At 38.0% G+C, this 20957-nt stretch overlaps 1 protein-coding gene across 2 annotated transcripts; it reads right to left on the reverse strand.

Moving 5' to 3' along the window:
* Positions 1-656: 656 nt before the first annotated feature.
* On the reverse strand, positions 657-20769 carry LOC306855307 (dysbindin-like). 2 transcript variants are annotated; one of them, XM_079393888.1, is made up of 5 exons: positions 20498-20738; positions 20236-20297; positions 5363-5512; positions 4113-4256; positions 872-1813 (listed from the first exon to the last, which is right to left on the reverse strand). In XM_079393888.1, exons 3-5 carry the CDS (start codon positions 5460-5462, stop codon positions 1545-1547), a joined length of 513 nt encoding a protein of 170 aa, XP_079250014.1. In that variant the 5' UTR covers positions 5463-5512; positions 20236-20297; positions 20498-20738; the 3' UTR covers positions 872-1544. The 2 variants fall into 2 exon arrangements, with proteins under 2 accessions (XP_079250013.1, XP_079250014.1); XM_079393887.1 differs by lacking the exon at positions 20236-20297 and having other exon boundaries at positions 657-1813; positions 20498-20769.
* Positions 20770-20957: the final 188 nt, after the last annotated feature.

Here is a 20957-nt window from a genome sequence, read left to right on the forward strand (position 1 = left end):
CCCACAATTTATGGTTTTATAAGATGCATAAATTGTTGATTGGACAAGTAGCACTCCCCGCCCTCCATGTGTGTCACTGACTGACATGAAAATCTTCTTATCATCTCAAATGTAAGCCCAACCCTTTATATCAACCATAACTTGTCAAAAGTACCATTTTGACAGCTCAGTAATATTTTTAGCCTTTTCTCTTTTGTTTGTCTTTGAATAACATTTGCTTGAATGACACCGCACTACATTCCTGTAATGAGGGTTTTGGTCGAGGCAGCAAAGTGCATTCACATTAACAGACTGCTGTTCAGGAACGTACCGTCACTTTACTAGCCTGTCATTTTTACAGGCCTAAATGTGCAGTCTGGGGTGAGTTTAAAATGAAGTGGAACTTTTTGGCTTTTGTTAAGTGGGTTGCATGTTGCAAAAATGTAATGCATTTCAAGAACTTCACACATTAGAATCACAAAGAAAAATACCTCCAGGTCATCCAAAATGTTTGGACACCACTGACTGAATTTTGAACCAACAACTTTCTTGCTATTCTAGTAACGGTCATTAACTAATTTATAAGTAATAACACATTCATTAACCCTCTATTAGCTGACTGCTACTTTTTAGTGACTCACAGAAAACTTATCAAAACCTAATGCAGGACAAATGACCAATGCTACATTAACATTTTAATTGTTACTGTAACTGCATTTTTAGTAATTTTGATGACTTCACTACTTTACTGAAACATAGAACATAATCATAAGGAAAGAGAAGGTGCATCAGAACTCTTTACTGATTTAAAGAGATAATAGTAGCATTAACCTCAGTCAGTTTCTCATTCACTAACATTTTGGAAATAAACAATTTTCACCCATAACTCTTTGGTGGCATTTGGCTTTATTTGGAAAGCAAAGCATAAGGTTGTGTGGACATCAGAAGCGAGGACATATTCCCAACACGTGGTCAAAGACAAAACAAAAAAAGAATAATACAGATCTGACGTTGTGAAAAAACAAACCTGACACAACCAGTTTTAGAGTCAACCTCACAAAAACTGTCAAGAGTGGGTTTCGCCCCAAATCAAAAGAAATAATTTGTTTTAGCTTAAAGCAAATGAAGCCTGTTGGTGCTGTGAAACAGTGGGTAGTGCAAATGCTCACAAGTCAAGACGTGTCAAAGAACACCCAGGTTTAATTCCCCAACATCGCACCCCTACTTTATAGTCTATTGTCCTGATATTGTCCACGGTTCATTTAGTCTCTCTATGGAGCAGTATCAGTCTTTATAAAGAGCATTGCAAAATATTGGTGAGGTGTATATTTATAAACCTATATTCCAATGCAAAAGATACAGTAAAATGTTGGTAATACGCAAGTGGCAATACAAAAATGCAGGCCTGTCAAAGCGTGACACTCCCAGTGTGACACAATAGGGGCCTTTAATGAGTTGAATTTCACAAGCGTTCATAATGTAGATTGATTTATGGCTAAAACCAGTCAACCCACCCATGAAACAGTCTCAACCTAGACATGTTACACTTCCCAAATGGTCAGTAATTACTGAGAAGGCAGTTTATACTGAGAGAGCAGACTGCTCTTTTGTGGCATCGTGTGGCCTGTTGGTAACAGGCTATCTTCATGCACGTCTTCATCATCTGATTGGACGACGGGAGTGTTTGATCCGTCCTCATTGGAGGCCTGACTGTCACAGGTGGAGCTGGAGGAAGTGGACAAAATACGGGATTTGATCTCACGAGGGTCAGAAATTCTCAAGGACATGTCATTTCTCCTCAATCCATCCTCTTCTACATCAGTGTGGCCAAGAGCTGGAAAAGAAATGGCTGTTTAATTTACTTGGACTGTTCACTGTGGCATTTTAACTACAAGTGCAGAAGATCTGAACTACATGGTTTCAACATACAACGAGTGACTACTTCTTATGACACTTCTATGAAAAATGTTTAACAATAAGAGGGTTTTTACTAGAAAGCAGTCTCTCTTTAATGACAATACTAAAGTGCTCTAAGCCATTTTATGCAACAGCACATAGACCTGACAGACGACACTGAAATCGGTCTCCTGAGAAATCACACCTGTCTCTGTGAAACCCTTCAAGCCCTTTTCACACTGAAAGTGTTTCAATTGCTGCCGTAGTTTCTTTTTTCTTTGAACCAGTTGAGCTGAAGACCCCACCTCACAGCCGATACTAAAGGAACCCGTGTCAATACACAATTACAAGTCATCTGTAACAGTTCATCTCAATGGCAGTTCATTATCTGATGTCATTGCTAAAGTGAACCAGGCTTTTTTTTTTTTTTTGATTCTGTGTGTGTGTGTGTGTGTGTGTGTGTGTGTGTGTGTGTCTTAATCCCCTAAAACAGTTAAAGACAAACCACACCCAGCAAACAATTCTAAATATTTAATTGATCATGTTACCTTTTTCACTCACCAGCCAACTTGGCTATTACCAGCCATTCAGAACTTCTACAAGCAAAATACCAGGAATACACTAGATAATAAACAGAAATGACTGGTTTAGATTTATATTTAAATATATTTATTATTAAATCTGATTCGGAATCATTTAATTGAAAGCTTTCAGTCAATCAATGTCTGTGGATACAATAAAAATAGTTAGTTTGTTTGTTTTTGTATTTACAAAGATTGGTCTGCACTCTTTAAATCTTTAATTGGGGTCAAAGCAGGAGATAAAAACACAAGTGTTTTGGCTAGCTGCGTTCATCAATGTGCTTTTTATCATTTATAAAAAAAAGTATAGGAATTTTAAAACATGGCACATCTTGTCCAAATCCATAACACTCTTTATGTTTTGTTGTTCTAATGTTGGAGGGTCCCGGTTGGAGTACATCATTTATGAACCATAACCTACCAAACTGACTAGTGAGTTGATATGTTTTACTGTCACAAGGTTTCCACCCGCATTTGGCAGTTTTGTGGGTGTTAATTTCAAACCCTGGTCATGCCAGACTCTGCACAATATTAAAACTATACCGACCTTCTAAAACTTCTCTTGCCAGGTGACTTCATGAATGAGCTGACTAATGAAATTGGCTGTGGGATGCACTTATCTGGTTTAAGGGAAAAAAATGCTAAATAGTGTTTTAGCTTGACTATAGTATCCAGGTGTATCAGGCAAAACACTGTCTACACTTCAGCGCTCACTGCATCTCACCACTATTCATTTGCATAAAGTCAAACTCTTGTCAACCTTATCAATGGTCAATCACATAATATTACTTTTTTTGCCAGAAATTAAAAAGTGCCCGGGGAGCAGTTGGGGGTTCGGTGCCTTGCTCAAGGGCACCTCAGTCGTGGTATTGAGAGCGCTGGACATTCACTCCCCCCACCTACAATCCCTGCCGGCCCGAGACTCTAAACCTGCAACCTTTGGATTACGAGTCCGACTCTCTAACCATTAGGTCACGACTTCCCAACTAATTACATATGTTTTGTCATTGTTTAACTCCGGATGCAAATTCAACACCCTCACTTGGCACAACAACACACTATTTTACATTTTGGCAAATGCATGGTGGCTAATTCACATGGCTTCATATTTGCGAATAATTGTCTCATTCATAAGTTTTCATACAGTCTGTCTGCGCCCCACTGATGGTTAGGTTTTGAGGTGGACCTTCAAGTGTGCTTTTCTTTTAAAAATCTTAAGTTTTTGTACAAACCACATTGCATGAATCATCATACAAATTTGACAACTTGAAAACTGCTGATTTTTTTCACGAGATCAGGTTAGTCTGTCCTCCACATACTAAAAATGATGATCTTATTGGCAGTAACTTTACTTCCAGCAGTACTTTGCAGTGAGGATAGAAAAAGTACTACTTTGCATACTACAGGAAACCTTTCAGGAAACAGTGTGCATGGTTAGAAAAAAATCTAAATTTTTTCCACTACCGGCAATTTTCAACAACAAAGTGACATGAGCAATGCTATAAAATTCTACTACAAATACCATAAGGGAATGCAGACAGTGGATCCTCTCCCCTACCACCTGATACTGTTGTTGGATACTGCAGTCAAGCAAGAACACCAACCAGCAACCTATAAAAATGTTGACTGCTATTTAGACTGGTTTGGAGTATGTACCTGGAAGAGGGGATGTCAGTGATCCTTCCTCTCCGCTGGCACTGAAGAAGACATCCAAAGCCTCCTGATCAGAGATGTCCATCAGGTCCATCTGTTCTAGCATATCGATGTTCACCTCCATTGATGAAATACTTCCCAAGGGAGCTGCAATAGGAGAGTCAGACATGAGCAGTGTTGGGCAGTAACTAGTTACTGTAATAATATTACTTTTAAAATCCAACAATCAAATAATAATTCCTAGATTTATTTTCATAATTTTTACGACTCGCACATGTATTTGATGTCCCCAGTGCAGAAGGCAAGCTTGGAAAATGTAAAAGCTTACATTCAGCTGATAGAAATATTGCATTATATTGATTTTGTCAGGAAAAAATATGATCTGAACATTGTTGTGTAATGTGTGGCTTTACTTGGCATTACATCCCACCCACATCCCTCTGATCAGCATATGGTACATTATATTACTAAATTTAAAATCTTTTTTTGGAAAATGAAACAGTTTCTTACAAACTTATTTGATTTCATAAAATACATAATGAAATATAATCATATATGGGTAACAGAGAAATTACAATTAGCTTCAAACTACACGACAATTAATGAGATTAATACAACACTTCTACTTGAATGTCACTATCAATCACTACTGAGCGATTCAGTAACTTCTGACTTCAATCCAATGTGGATTTTGGTCAAATGAGGCAGAAATATGTTGTTAGTAACATTCTAGAAGAATTTTATGTGGAAGATACACAGTTACAACTTCTGTGGGGCGTGAAGAAAAAGTAATGTACCTAGTAGTGTAACTAATTACTGTTGCCAGAAAGTAATAAGTAAAGCAACAATATTAATTTTGAAATGAGAAACTAGTAATGAGTGATGTTGAAACCCAACACTGAACATAGGATACAAAGACAGTTATTAGAGGTGAATATGGTGTATTTGGCTACTTATAATCTTGTGTATGTTTGTTTGTTTAGAATAAAGTGAAAATTAAAAGTGAACTTAAAAAATAAAACAAACCATGTACGTATGTAGGTGTGCATGTATGTATATTTGTGTGCATCAATAGTTTATAACAGTTTTAAAAGACTGTTTAAGTAAAATACAGAACTTCAAAATGTAATATTTTAACATGGTTAAATTGTTATAACACTATATATATATATATATATATATATATATATATAATTTATTTTATTTTTTTAATGAAAAGAGTCCCACCCTTTTATGTGTGTGCTTAAACTCACGTCTCTTATAATCTATCTGCAGGTGTGCAGAGGAAAGGTAGACATCCACATCGTGTTGAAACACCTCCTCAAAGAATCGTTGTCTCTCTCTCAGCCTCATTTGCTGGGTTGAATCTGCATCCGGGACCCTCTGCGCATGTTCTGTCTCAGCTACCAGCATCAACAGAGACAGTCACTTACAGCTTATATCAGCATCCATTAACAGAATATTCACTCAGACTACATGTGTACACTTTTATGCAACAGTTAGTTAGTTCTAGTAGAACAATGAACAAGCTGCATTCTACAACCCCAATAAAAAAAAAATTAAAAAATTAAAAAATATATAAATATATATGTATATGGCCCCCTGCTGGTGGAATTATATATATATATATATATATATATATATATATATATATATATATATATATATATATATAATTCCACCAGCAGGGGGCATAAGTTACCACTTGAAATCTCTAGCGCTTCCTTATATTAATATTTAACCCTAACACTATTCATATGTCCATAATCTCATATCTTCTCTTTTTAATGCAAATCAAATTCAGACCTGTGGTTCGAACTTTTAGTTGTTTCTCTAAATGAACAAAACATCCAGAGTGGTGCACATTTCAGCCAATACAGTAACAAATAAGAGTGCCCCAATGAAAAGAGACGATGAAAGTAACAAAATTAGAAAGAGAACATCCTGTACTACATGCAGCACTAAGACAAAATAAAGAAACATTTGTGGAATAAATGAGAATGTGTTAGAGATATTATGAACATGTTGTATCTGTTGGTTCAGTATGGTTGATTACTCACAGGGCTGATACAACTTGATAAACCTTAAGCCTCATTTGGCAAGCTATTATGTAGTTTGTTTTAGACTCTTAAGAATATAATTAAGTATAGGATGCCATAGAAATATTTGTGTGTTTTTCTGACTGAGCTACGGTTCTGTAAGGACAAAATCACAAACACTTTGTCCCCAGAGTGCTTTAAACATCTTCAAAAGGAAAACAAATGATTAAATAATGTACTAAACGAAGTCACATCAAAACACATTTATTTATAATATCACAGTATTCATTTTTTTTTATATATATATATATAACTTTGTGTCATGTACACATATACTGACACCTTGAAACCATGGTACTGCCACTACTTTATTGAATGGCTAGTTGTCAATAAGATGCCCTGTTATGATGATAAACATATATTTAAAAACATGAAAGCAGGCAGACGATGTTAGTCATTGGTCTATATACAGAGACCTCTCAGTGTGTGGTAGCTCGTGCACAAGGATCTCCAAATAGACAATATGAGTCATCTGCCACCCTGACCCCAGGAACGTATCAATAAAATCACGAACAGCTAGTTCTGAGCAAAGCAATGCTGGACAACTTCATTTCAGCTTCCATCAGATGCAGTACGGTAATATAATCACTTAATAGAGGCATTATATTAGTAGACCAGATTCATTGTGTTTCATTACACAGAAACTCTACAGTAGGCTACACAAGCAACAATCTAACTAATTATGGGTTGCCAGTATGACATCTTTAGCCTGACATTTGTTTCACTGTCCTTGAAAAGTGACACAGGAGCACACATCAGCTCAACTGAAATAATAACAGCCCTAAAGCTTGCACCATAGCTGTAACATGTTAGAGAATGTCATTCTTTTCCTTTCACAAGTCATTAATACATCCAGACTCACAGAGACAGTGTCCCGCAATTCAACCATAATTAGAAGGCACAAGCTGAGCCTGAAATAATTGGATCTGCCTTTTAAACCTGTTCTAAAATAGGAATAATGTAAAGATTATGTGGTGTGTGCTGATCGCATTTTCAGCTGCTATCAGACGTGCTGTAGAACAGGTCCGTCGTCCAAGAGGGATAAATGTGAACACTGTCCCAGCATTTTCTGGACCACTGATTTGTTTTCAAGACCAACAATATATATGTTGCATATGTGATTTTTTGTTGATTAGCATATTTCATACCCCTTCATCAGGCTTTCATGAACCATATAAAATTATATTGTCACTGAATCTCTGGGACAAAATAGCAGATCCAAGTCCAGCTTTATTCTCTCAAAAATAAAGATCCAAAAAACACAAGGTAATCCACAAAGCAAACACCAGCAAAAACAGTGAAACAGAAAACAATACTGCAGCAACAAAGGCTCACAGAACAAAGGTATATATAGGGTAACTAATGAGACTAATGACACACAGCTTGAGACAATGAGACCTGATTGACCAAGCAAGGGGTGATGGGAAATTAAGTCCACAAGCATTCGGCAATAATCCAAGAGGAGTGCCTTCTGGTGGCTATCATGGGCACTCCAGCAGAAGGCTGTGACATAACCCCCCTCTAAGGAGCGAATTCCAGACGCTCAATCAAAAGTCAAAGAAGTCCAGGAGGGAGGTGGAATGGAGGTGGACCAGGGGGAGGGATGGTGGGCCAGGCCCATGTGAGGGAAGATGGCCTGGAGCCAGAGGTAAACAAGGAAACCAGGGCAGAGCCAGCAAGGCAGGAGGCCAAGGCGGAGCCAGACGAGCAGAAAGCCAGGGCGGAGCCGGCAGAGCAGGAGGCCAGGGCGGGGCCTGCAAGAAAAACCAGCAAGGCTCCGGCCAAACTGGAACCCCGATGGACTACCAGGGCGGAGCTGGAGGGACAGACCAGCAACCCCGAAGAGCAACCCTGGCGGGCGACCAGGGTGGAGCTGGGAGCTTGGCAGGCAGCAAGGACGGAGCCGACGACCACCTCAGTGGAGTTGACAAGGCAGATGACCCCACTGGTAGCTCAAGCAGGACTGCAATGAAGAGAACAGAGAGGTTAGTAATAGCCTTGCTGGCCGTAACAGGACAGGCAGACAGTTCAGCAACAGTCTCCTTAGCAGTGACGGAGCAGACTGAGAGTTTGGGAGTGGGCGCCATCGCCCAGAGAGGAACTGAAGCAGACGCCACCACCACCTCGGGAGGTTCAACAGCAGAAGCCGCCATCTTGGGAGGAACTGAAATGAGCTCAGGACTGAACTCATAAACTTAGTGGGCTCAGGAGCGCATTCATGGACTAGAATGGGCTCTGGAGCGGACTCGTAGACAGGAGCGAACTCTGGAATGCACTCATAGACTAAAGTGGACTCTGAATGCTCCCGGACTGGAGCAGGCTCTGGAGTAAACTCTGAGGCAGACTTCTGGGCCAACCAAGCAGGAAGCTTAGGTGGGGGTGGCGCTGGCAAGGCAAGGATCATGGGCAGAGCCGGCAGGGAAAGGATCATGGGTGAGACAAGGAGAGCGGGCTGCTCAGTAACCTCTGGGACCACCAGACTTGGGACCACAGGAGTTGGGGCCTCCAGGACCACCAGACTTGGGACCACAGAAGTTAGTTCCTCCAGGACCTCCGGACTTGGGACCACAGGAGTTGGGGCCTCCAGGACCACCAGACTTGGAACCACAGAAGTCAGGACCTCCAGACTTGGGACCACAGAAGTCAGGTCCTCCAGGACCTCCAGACTTGGAACCACTGGAGTCATAGGGTGGTCTCAAGGTAGAAGGTAGAAGGCGGTAGGGGTTCGTCCAGACAAAAGTTAAAAATGTCCTTAAGGTCTGCATTCTGGCAACCCAGCCTCTCCGCCTTTGTCCAGAACCTCTGGATGAAAGTCCGCACCTCCACTCCCTGCTGGCGAAGTACAGCCAGACTTTGTAGATGGACTTGCCTCTCAGGGAGCTGAATTCTGTCCTTCCTGCTGCTGGATCTGTGGTGTGGCTGCAGTATTCTGTCACGGAATCTCTGGGACAAAATAGCAGATCCAAGTGCAACTTTATTCTTTCAAAAACAAAGATCCAAAAAAACAAGACAAAGGGCAAAAACACAAGGTAATCCATAAAGCAAACACCAGCAAAAACAATGAAACAGAAAACAATACGGCATCAACAAAGGCTCACAGAGCAAAGGTATACAACGTATATAGGGTAACTAATGAGACTAATGACACATAGCTTGAGACAATAATGCTGCCTTCATGTGCTATCGGAAATTTCCTATTTCCTGCTTATGAAGTCGTGATTACGAGCTTGTCGTATTCAAGTGCTTTAATGTCGGAAAGAATAAAATGTAGCATCCCATTGGTTGACAATCATATAAACATTCACCACGCTATACATGCAGTTTGCTGATAATTCTGGAGTTTCGGTCAAATACATGCTTATTTCACTGCTTATAAAACAATATGCTTTGAATGATCATTCATATCTAGCCTATAAATACACTACTTTAGCGACAAGACAAATGGATGTAGTTGTTGGGAGAACAGCATTGACAGCAGCAATGGTTGTCCCCTCCACCATGTTTAAAGTTTATGACCCTCATGCTGAGGTTAAATACAGATTTAAAATCATAACAATAAATAATTTATAGCTATGATACTCTATTTGAAATCAAATCTTTGCATAGCTATGACGGGAAACAATGGATCTAACAATGCCTTAGAAATTTTTATTTTTTTTTTCTTAAAAAAATAAAGCATATACATAAACCCATATAGGAAATATAAGAGTTACCAGATAAACATGTTATAAACTTCAGAAACATTGGTGTTTCATATTTTAGAGCAGTCACTGCAATTTATGAAATAAATCAATTAAGTCTATGTGGGAGTGTGTCTGAAAAAAAAAATCCTTAACATTTGTAATCCTTAACATTTTCATAAGTAACTGTAATTTAATAACACATTTTTTCTCAGTAACTGTAACTGATTACAATTACTTTTATTAAATTACGTAATTTCGTTACATGTAACTAGTTACCTCCCAACACTGAATGTTTATTAACCATATCTTTAGAATGTTGGAAAATGTACATTCACACAATATATATGAGTAACTTTCCAAAACAAACGGCCAACTCTTGTTTATATTATAGACAGTGTGTGTATATCATCCATCACCCATGTTTGATAAAATGTCTCACATCGCTTCAAACCTATACGCATTTCTTTCTATTGTGTAACAGTTTCAAAGACATTTTTAAAAAATGGGGGTCATGAGGGTGAGTAAACAATGAATGTGAAAGATTGAATTTTGGGTGAACTACCCCTTTTAGACACTACCAAAAAGAACGATCGCAAATAGAAACTCTTTACTATCTAAATTATTTTTCTAGGATAGCAAAACGTTTTGGAGAGCCTGTACTGAACTGTGATGACTGTATTTCTTTTTTATTTCCGTTTAAAGAATTCATGAGTCACCACATTTGACAGGCAAACGGCCACAGTAGGCAGTTGTGTAAGGTTTAGATGGGGTCACTCTCTCTGGCCTGGTGGCGGTGAGGACGATGGGAGGCATCCAGGGGCCACAGCGCTGTCACTCTGGATAACTTATCAGATCTGCACTAGCTGACCACCACAGTCAGAAAAGGCAAAGGGGAAGCTGAATGTCCCATTTATTTATGTTTCCATGTTTCCATCTGACAGTACTGTGTGACTCAGCACAGTGCGTGTCAGCAGGTGGGCCGTACATTGAAAATTGAACATATATTGGGATGATTTACCTGCTATGTAATCATTTTAATTATCTTGTTGTAATGTGCTTACATTAGATTAGTTTAGTCATTTTTTTAGTTGCAAGAATGAGAGCAGAGGTTGTTGTAACATATAATTTAAAAAGTTTGCTAACTGTCAATTTCAGTGAATCAATTCAACAAGCGTATCAAATATCAAAGTCATCCATAAATATACAAAAAATAAATATCTAATGCATAATATCAAAGTCATGCATAAATGCATAAAGTTTGGGGACTGGTTAAATATTAACAATATTATAAATGTTCTTGTTATTTGAGGAGTAACATAAAAAGTGTTGGAAATGCATATGTTTGCCAAACAACTATAATTTTCTGCAAACCTGTCCCGGTTACAAAGGGATTCGAATGAGTGGATTCACAACATCTTTGGTGCCTATGCTCTATGAATTGTCAATTTTCATGTTTTCTCAAGAAAAAAAAAAAATTATTAAAAATTTTAAAATTAAAAGTCCACTTAAATCACATCTTCTTACACTTTTTGACATAGACAAAATATGTTGAAGGTACAAATTATTTGGGAACATGCATGAGTAAAAATAATCAAAGAGAAAATTTCAAAGCATTGTTATGGTTCCATTTGTTTTTCCGATGCTTGAAAATCTTGCGTGTGTTTTGTGTGTGTGTGTGTGTACCTGATATTTTCTATGTTATGGGGCCAAATGTCCTCAAAAATATAGTAATACCAGTCAATTTTGGCCTTGTGGTAACATTTTTGTGGTCCCCATGAGAAAAACATCTTATAAATCATATAGAATTAGTTCTTTATTTATTTTATTTTTTTAAATATACAAATGCCTGTAGTTTTGTGTGAGGGGTAGGTTTAGCATTAGGGTAAGGGAATAGAAAATACAGTTTGTAGAGTATATAAACCATGAATTGATCTCAACCTCAAAAAGTAATTTATTGTTCCTTAGAATTAATTCTAAAATGATGAGTTTAATTATTTCAGCTGCTGTTAGACGAGGCTACAAATGATCTGCCACCCGCAGCATCCACACATGCGTTATAGCTTACTAGCCGGGACTCCTTCTGTATACAGACGTGAAATAATGATGCAAAGACGAATGACAGCAAACTCGGAAACAGAACTGATCCACCCAAATTTGAAAACATTATTTCAAGCTTACCATTTGGAATCAGGTAACAATATAGTTTAACTAAAAAAATCCAGGTTTAAGGGTTATAACAAATAAAAGCATACATTTAGAAAACTTATATATTTTTTTTTATTTAATATTGTATTGTATAAAAACACATTCTTTTAATCCTACAGAGACAAACTAAGATTGTAGCAGGAACACCGTAGGACTAAAATAAATCCTTCACCTACAGTGGCATTCTAATATCCACATGTCAAAGCACTTGCCTCTTTGAACCCTGCAGAGATCTCCTCTTCCATTTTTCCATGCCCTTGTCCAAGTTTAATATTTAAAAACGTACGCCAGTGTTTATATAAAATGTTGAGAAGGTTGAGGCACTTAAAACTTGCCAGACTTGCCATGAATGGATATTGCATAACTGCGGTGCTATGGCTCCATCCTTGACAACTATGCACATATTTGCGTGTGTGCATGTGTGTGAAAATTAAATGATGATTTGGTGCTTCTGAAATAACACAGGGTTAAGTGCTTTGCTTAGGGGGGCAGCTACAGTGTGTGTTTTATTCTCTAGCATTCTCTTCCAGTCAAATTGCATTTTCTCTGACATGATCGAGAAAGGAGCAAGTCAGGGGAAATGTGGTTTGACTGAGCTATTGTCCTTAGAAAACAAAATCTTGGCATGGTGTTTATTCAGGTCAGCTGGCAGAACTGGCAGAGCTCATGAGTGTTGCTGACCTGCGGGTCACATATCAATTTGTAGGCAGCAATAACTGCATACTGTTCATTTTATGTTCTCTTTATTTTATTTTTGGTGTGTGCAAATGCAAACACTGTTGTATGGACATAAATGATACCTCAAATCATGCAGCTTGTTTTTCTAAGCAATCATACTTATAATTTGGGTCCAAGTCCAGCTCACTCTCATAACAGCCCTTTTGAAAAAGAAGACCATTTTTGTATAAAGAATACTTATTGAGGAAATAATGTACTTTAAAAGAATATACTTTTCAGACATTTAACTGCATGTTATTTAAAATTAAATGAAAGTGTATATTAGTTTAAACAGTTTAACAGTTGAACTGAAGAGTGCAGTTTTTGACCATAAGTACATCATTTTAATATGTACTGAAATATACTGAGAAGCATTTACGATAAAGTAAAATTATAATAAAGTACTTTGCAAGTGCTTTAGTATGATAAAATAAGTATACCTTTTTAAAGCACAACAAAAGTCATTAAAGTTGAACATTATTTCAAAGTATATTTTTAAGAAAGAGTCACATGAAGTGATTATCTTTACACTTAAGTGGCTTTTTATTTAACTTATTTAAAGTACAGTTTTTTATTATTGTATTTAAAGTAGACAGCAGGAGCACATTTAATAAAATTAAGAACACTTTTTTCACACGGGAATTTATAATCTTCTCTGGCCCCTCTGAGGGTTATGTTTATGGGTAGGGTTAGGTGTGGACCTTCGTGGTAATGTTTCACCAACAAATTGTGATAGAGTTAGACTGAATAAATTCATATGAAATTCATATGAGGACTTATTTTGTCATTCCCTCCATACAAGGCAAAGCTCTGTTTCCACCACACCCCACCCCCAGCTTTTTTTGTCACAGTGGGTCTCACACTAAAGCATTCTGGGATTATGATCCAGCAGGGTACCGGAAAAGGCATAGCATCCATGCAGGCCCTCTCAGAGTCATGCCAACAGTCCCAACCCTTTCAAACACAAGTAAAATCATCATGTAGGTCTTGAGTTTAACAGATCTTGGCCTCTCATTCACAGGAATGTCAGTTTGTATAAATAGTCATAGGTTTGTTTAATTACTTACCACAGTAGGAATGCCTAAACCACACATCAACTTCTTCCAGGCATCTCAGGAGGTGACTTTCAGAAGCAATTACGGACCAAATAACAACATTAAAAAAAACAGTCCACCACATCCCTCTGAGGACAGTTTGAAAACAGGACATGGGAAATGAACTTTCCACATGAATAAGTTAAAAGTTCATGTGTTAAACCTCAGGGACTAGAGAACAAAAGCCTGATTTACTAAGTAAGAACCCATACCTTAAAGAGATAGTTCACCCAATTAAGGAAATTGTTGACATTAATTACTCACCCTCATGTCGTTCCAAACCTAACCTAACACAGGTTAAGATATTTTCATGAAATCCGAGAGCATTCTGACCCTCCATAGACAGCGATGTAACTGACACATTCAAGGTCCAGAAAATTGAACCACTGATGTCACTATTGGACTATTTTAACGATGTCCCAATCTTAAAAATAAAGGTTCCAAAAGAGGGTTTTTGCAAGAATGCCACAGAAGAACCAGTTTTGGTTCCCCAATAACCTTTCAGTGAACAGTTCTTAAAACAACCTTTTTTTTTTCTTAGTGCGAAGAACATTTTAATAATCTAAAAGAACATTTTCAATTGTAAAGAACCTTTTGTGGAATGAAAAGTTTCCATGGATTGTAAAGGTTCTTTGTGGAACCACTGATATCTTAATTTGTGTTCCAAAGATGAGCGAAGGTCTTCCGAGTTTGGGACAACATGAGGGTGAGCAATTAATGACAGATTTTTCATATTCGAGTGAACTATCCCTTTAAATACAGATGCCGATTTCTCCCATTGAAGAATGGTTTATCCACTTTTGACAACAAGTATGGTAACTTTGGATCAAAATGGCCATTCTGGTGGTTTTGAAAGAAATGGGGATTTCAAACCCACAAACCAAAAGGAATGAGATCCTTGGATGAAGGAGGTGGTATTCAGATGTCATTACAACCTCTTAAGGCAGGGATAGGCAACGTCGGTCCTGTAGTGCTGCTGTCCTGTAGAGTATAGCTCCAACCCTAATCAAACACACCTGAACATCTAATCAAGGTCTTCAGAATTACTAGGGCTGCAGGCAGGTGAGGTTTTTTTCAGGGTTGGAGTCTTAAGGGATTACTTCACCCAAAAAAAATAATTCTATCATGTACTCACCCTCATGTAATTTCAAAACCACAAGACTTTTGTTCATCAATCCACAAATTAAGTTTTGAATGAAACCTGAGCGATTCTGTCCCTCCATTGAAAATACATTCCACCAAAATGCTTCAAACAAATTCATGAAGAAATCATAAAATAATTGAGTGGTTAAATACGTCTTCTGAAGAGGCTTGATCATTTCTTCACTTAGAAACATTGATCAAAACACATTAAATATGCTAAATGGAAGCTCAAAAGCCTTGCTTGACAGTATATTATGTTGTTATTCATAGTTTAGCATGGCCTTGACTGCCTTCCTGCTTTTATAAAACGGTTCTACTATATATAAAAAAATATGAAGGAAACTAATTTATTAAAACAATTGTGTAAATTGATTAAGTGGCGTCGTTCTGCTAGCGTCCTTGACATAACAGAACTTTGCTGTGCAACAAAAATGAAGATCTGCTATGGTGTTACACTAACAAGTGTTTTGTGTCATAGCATGGATTTTTACACAACGGTTTTTGATACTAATTGACTGTTTTCTTCAACGGGTTTTAAGAACACCTATCAGACATAGTAAACTCACTATAACACACTCCTTCAGATTTCTCTTATGTTACCATAAGTATGTTAGCCTCGATGCTAAAAACATAGCCTCAAAACTCCATAGGGTACTATAGGGCACACATAACCAGGATGTATAACAACAACGAATACATTTATTGAACAAGTAATAATACTGATGAAATTCAAAGCAGTTTTATTATAGGCCTACCTATGCGTCTTACAAGGAAAACAGCTGATCTAAGGCTGTCATCATGTCCATGTACTCCTTGGGTCATCATGGTTATGTAACACTAAGTCTCAAGCACAATGCGATGATGTCACAGGTCTGTTATAAAAGATGTCATGTCTACCAATGTCATGATGTGTGAGGTCATTTGCATCTGCTGCTGTTTGTTAGCTTTACTGATCTTTGAGCTGCTGCGCTTTCACAACGCCATCCATCAAACTGGAGACAAAAGCATTAGCTCACATCATGTCAAGAGTGACGTTAAAGGTACCCAAACATGTTTCCAAACCGAAACATAGAGGGACAACATAATTCTCTTGGAGCCATGGACTAGTGGTTAACAAATATCCACTGACTGCGTTCACGAGGGTAATCATACTTTCATTCTGGTAAGGTTTTCCTGATCCTGCTCCCCCTTTTCACATCAACATTTCCTGTCTAGTCTGTACACATATCAGTTACAAAACGTTTTTAAAAAGCATCTCTGACTTAAGCAAGTACTTATGAGGCGAGGTCATGTTTTAATAATCTTATTGCTCATTACATTCGGGTTTATTATACCATGGAAGCCGTAAGGCACAACCTATCAGAAGAAAACATATTAATAAAATATCCACTATTAAGTCTTTTTTTTTTTTTTTTAATGTGGTAAATCAGTTTCCTTTAATCACAATAATACATTTAAATTAAGTTACATTTTAATTCAGTTCATCTGTAAATAATTTAAATACATGTAAATACACACACCCACATACAGTGGGGCAAATAAGTACTGTATTTGATACACTGCCGAATTTTCAAGTTTTCCCACTTACAAAGAATGGAGAGATCTGTAATTTTCATCCTAGGTGCACCTCAACTGTGAGAGACAGAATCTAAAAAAAAAATCCAGAAAATCACAGTGTATGATTTTTGAATAATTAATTTCCATTTTATTGCATGAAATAAGTATTTGATCACCTACCAACCAGCAAGAATTCTGGCTCCCACAGACCTGTTAGTTTGTCTTTAAGAAGCCCTCCTATCCTCCACTCATTACCTGTATTAATTACACCTGTTTGAACTCATTACCTGTATAAAAGACACCTGTTCACACACTCAATCAATCAGACTCCAACCTCTCCACTATGGGCAAGACCAAAGAGCTGTCTAAGGACACTAGGGACAAAATTGTAGACCTGCACAAGGCTGGGATGGGCTACAGGACAATAGGCAAACAGCTTGGTGAGAAGGCAACAACTGTTGGCGCAATTATTAGAAAAAGGAAGAAATTCAAGATGACTGTCAATCTCCCTCGGACTGGGGCTCCATGCGAGCTCTCGCCTCACGGAGTATCAATGATCCTGAGAAAGGTGAGGGATCAGCCTAGAACTACACGGGAGCACCTGGTCAAATGACCTGAAGAGAGCTGGGACCACAGTCTCAACGGTTACCATTAGTAACACACTATACCATCATGGATTAAAATCCTGCAGCGTGTGCAAGGTCCCCCTGCTCAAGCCAGCACATGTCCAGGCCCGTCTGAAGTTAGCCAAAGACCATCTGGATGATCTAGAGGAGGCATGGGAATAGGTCATGTGGTCAGATGAGACCAAAATAGAACTTTTTGGTATAAACTCCACACGCTGTGTTTGGAGGAAGAAGTACGAGTACAATCCCAAGAATACCATCCCAACCGTGAAGCATGCGGGTGGAAACATCGTGCTTTGGGGGTGCTTTTCTGCAAAGGGGACAGGACGACTGCACCGAATTGGGGGAGGATGGATGGGGCCATGTATCGTGAGATTTTGGGCAACAACCTCCTTCTGTGGCTGGGTCTTCCAGCATGACAATGACCCCAAACACACCGCAAGGGCAACTAAGGAGTGGCTCCGTACGATCTATGGAGGGAGCTGAAACTCTGTGTTGCCCAGCGACAGCCCCAAAACCTGAAAGATCTGGAGAAGACCTGTATGGAGGAGTGGGCCAAAATCCCTGCTGCAGTGTGTGCAAACCTGGTCAAGAACTACAGGAAACGTCTGACCTCTGTAATTGTAAACAAAGGTTTCTGTACCAAATATTAAGTTCTATTTTTCTATTGTATCAAATACTTATTTCATGCAATAAAATGAAAATGAATTATTCAAATCATGGGTTTTTTTTTTTTTTTTTTTTTTTTTTTTTTATTCTGTCTCTCACAGTTGAAGTGTACCTACGGTGAAAATTACAGATCTCTCCATTCTTTGTAAGAAAACTTAAAATCGGCAGTGAATGAAATGCTTATTTGCCCCACTGTACACATATATTAAAAAAAAAGTAGAAATGCATTGCAATTATCAAAGTTTAAATAAAAAATAACTTCATAGTTGACCCATCTGTTAACTTTGGCTCTTGGCCTCAATCCTGTTTGGCATCCTATTAATTTTCTTACTATTGTGCAAATAATACAATTAATTACATTTAAGTGTCTAAATATTACTAGAGCTAATTTCTGAAAGTCTGATAATATAACAAAAGCATAAATAGTTACTGTATAAAACAGAAATCCCCTGTCATGTCATGAGTCTAATCTGCACACATCTGTGGTTTCCTAAACTAACTGAATTAATAATAGTGGGAGTTGTTTTTGCGTGTGTGGAATGTGTGGGTATGCGAGTTCTAGAAATAAGGAAACAAAACCCAGAAAGCACCCCAAATCTCTCCCGCGATCTGACAATGAAGTCATTCGCACACGCTAACCTCCTAGACACGTTTAATTCAGCATCTCTAGCTAAGACAACCCCCAATTCAGCTGCTGCTTCCAGAAAAACTCAGATTCACGGTAAAGTACCACAAAGAACAGCGTGAGTGGAAAAAACTGAGAGGAATTTCTAGTAGAGTCCACGAGATAAATGACATGAAAATGAGTCATGAGGAAAGTATGAAACAGGGAGTAGAGAAGTCTGTGCTGTCCACCAAAAGAAATGTTATCTTTTTTCTCAGATGTCATTAAAACAAGTTCCTAAGGTAAGTAGATGAAATGTTTCCTTGTAACTTCAGTGAAATTTTTTTCCCATTTTTATGCTGTCTTCAGCCGCCATTTAATTTTCTGGATTTACGCATATTTTTACATTGATTACTTTCATATCTATCTATCTATCTATCTATCTATCTATCTGTCTGTCTGTCTGTCTGTCTGTCTGTCTATCATCTATCCTCCATTTTATTTTACCATGTGGTCTTTTGACAAATCAGAAACATTAATAATAATAACATAATCATCAGTCACACAAGCCAAGACAATTAGCAAATTCCTAGACAATACCAAGATATATATATATAGATATCAATACCAATATTCCTGTAGAGTCATTCCACAAAACCTGAATGACTCCATCTTAAACATCTGGGGTGCAAATCTCTAAAACTCTTTGACAGTCATGGACATTTTACTCATAATGAGAGCAAAATTGAAAGATAGCGTGGAAAATTCTCCTGTGGCCAATCTAATGTCTAGTCTCAACCTCCGTGTGTGTGTGTGTGTGTGTGTGTGTGTGTGGCCAGTGAGTGTGTGTGATTGTGACCAGTGAGTGTGTGTGTGTGTGTGTGTGTGTGTGTGTGTGTGTGTGACCAGTGAGTGTGGGAACTTGGATTGTACCCACAGTCCATCTGCTAAAAATAGCAGAAAAACAATCCCATTTAGAGGGATTTCAATCAGGGTACACACAACAAATCTAGAACCAAAGTACGTCTTTGCTCTCTAAGCTTTGGCAGGTCCATCAAGTCAATCTGCCTCTTTAAATGTTTGGTCAAAATAATGACTGAAGCCCCCCTGAAGAAATTCTACATAGCATAGTAGAATAAAAGCAAAACAGTTTATTAATGAAATCCCTGCAGTCTACACAGCAAACTATGATAGACTAAAATAAAACAGAGCCACAGCTCAGACCGTTTTAGATAATCGTTCCTTATTCAGCCAAGGAAGTGATGAGTACAAATAAGGGAGGCCTATTTAATGGTTATTGGTGATAGTCCAGTGGAAATAACAGGTCATATGTTTTGACTTACATTCTCATATGTAGATTATGTGAATGTTTACTTTAGTAAACAATTACAAAAATGCCTGTTTTCTGTGGTAACAATCTGACAGTAACTTTGTGTGTTGGTTTAAAAAAATAACAGAATATTTTTATATATATTCCATCAAACTTAAACACCAATACCAGCATATATTAAAAATAAATACTGTAAATAAATAAATAAATAAAAACAGCTTCATCACAAATCAAGGCAAGTTGTCACAAGTGTTTTAATGTTTTTTTTTATGAATATATAATTATGGTGGTTAAATAATGTGTACTGCAAGTACAAAATGTACTATTGTACAGTATGCTTCATAATCATTTTACTATAACAGGTTGGCATGTTTAATAACAGTGAAAAGTTTAACTTACTGGGCAATAACGACGGAAATGTCCAATAGCTGTCAAGACTTTAAGGTTCGTATCTTGTAAAACTGATAATCAAAAATAAACATACAATGAGAAATATTAACTGGGGTAAAAATGTGACAACTAGCCCCGGCCTTCCTTATATATATTCTTAAAGGACACAATGATTCTTCTGTTAATTAATGACTGGTCATCAGTCATGCTTGTTATGAAGCCAAGTTTAAGAAGATGAACAAAATAATTAGACTAAAGGTGAAATACTCACACGGCAGACGTTTGTTATGGATATTCGTCCCCTTTGAGCTCATGACTCCAGAGCGATAGAGATGCACAGCTGTAAAACTACCAGCAGCTTCAGTCAGTCCACCGTCCCGGAGCAAGACTGGACTCTAGCACAGCCCCCCCCCCCCCTCCTCTCTTTCTCTCTCTTTCGCTCTCTCTCTCTGTGAGGCTTTAGGCTGTAGATTCCAGTCATGCATGGCCTCTGCAGCAGCGCCAGTGGCCGTATCTCTCTGCTCAGACCCAGACCTCAGGTCTAGGGCAAGTGGATCATACCAAATCCACCCTTGCGGGAGGAGGAGAGCAGAATTTACAGATGGGATCAGACAAAGGAAGGAGAGAGGGGTTATGTAACAACAGAGGTGCTAAGAAAACTAAAGCCAGCTCTTTCTCTTTCTTACATGTCATTCCATGAACTCTAGACTCTAGGTAGTAGCAGAATAGCA

Source organism: Barbus barbus (assembly GCF_936440315.1).
Source record: "Barbus barbus genome assembly, chromosome: 35".
Classification (NCBI taxonomy): Eukaryota; Metazoa; Chordata; class Actinopteri; order Cypriniformes; family Cyprinidae; genus Barbus; species Barbus barbus.

Excerpts from the sequence above, each read along its gene's own strand:
- LOC306855307 (XM_079393887.1), bottom strand. The coding sequence starts at position 20,540 with ATGAGCTCAAAGGGGACGAATATCCATAACAAACGTCTGCCGT. Across the intron at positions 5,513-20,497 it reads CCATAACAAACGTCTGCCGT|CTGAGACAGAACATGCGCAG; the intron begins GTGAGTATTTCA and ends TGATGCTGGTAG. Across the intron at positions 4,257-5,362 it reads GCAGATAGATTATAAGAGAC|CTCCCTTGGGAAGTATTTCA; the intron begins GTGAGTTTAAGC and ends CTCCTATTGCAG.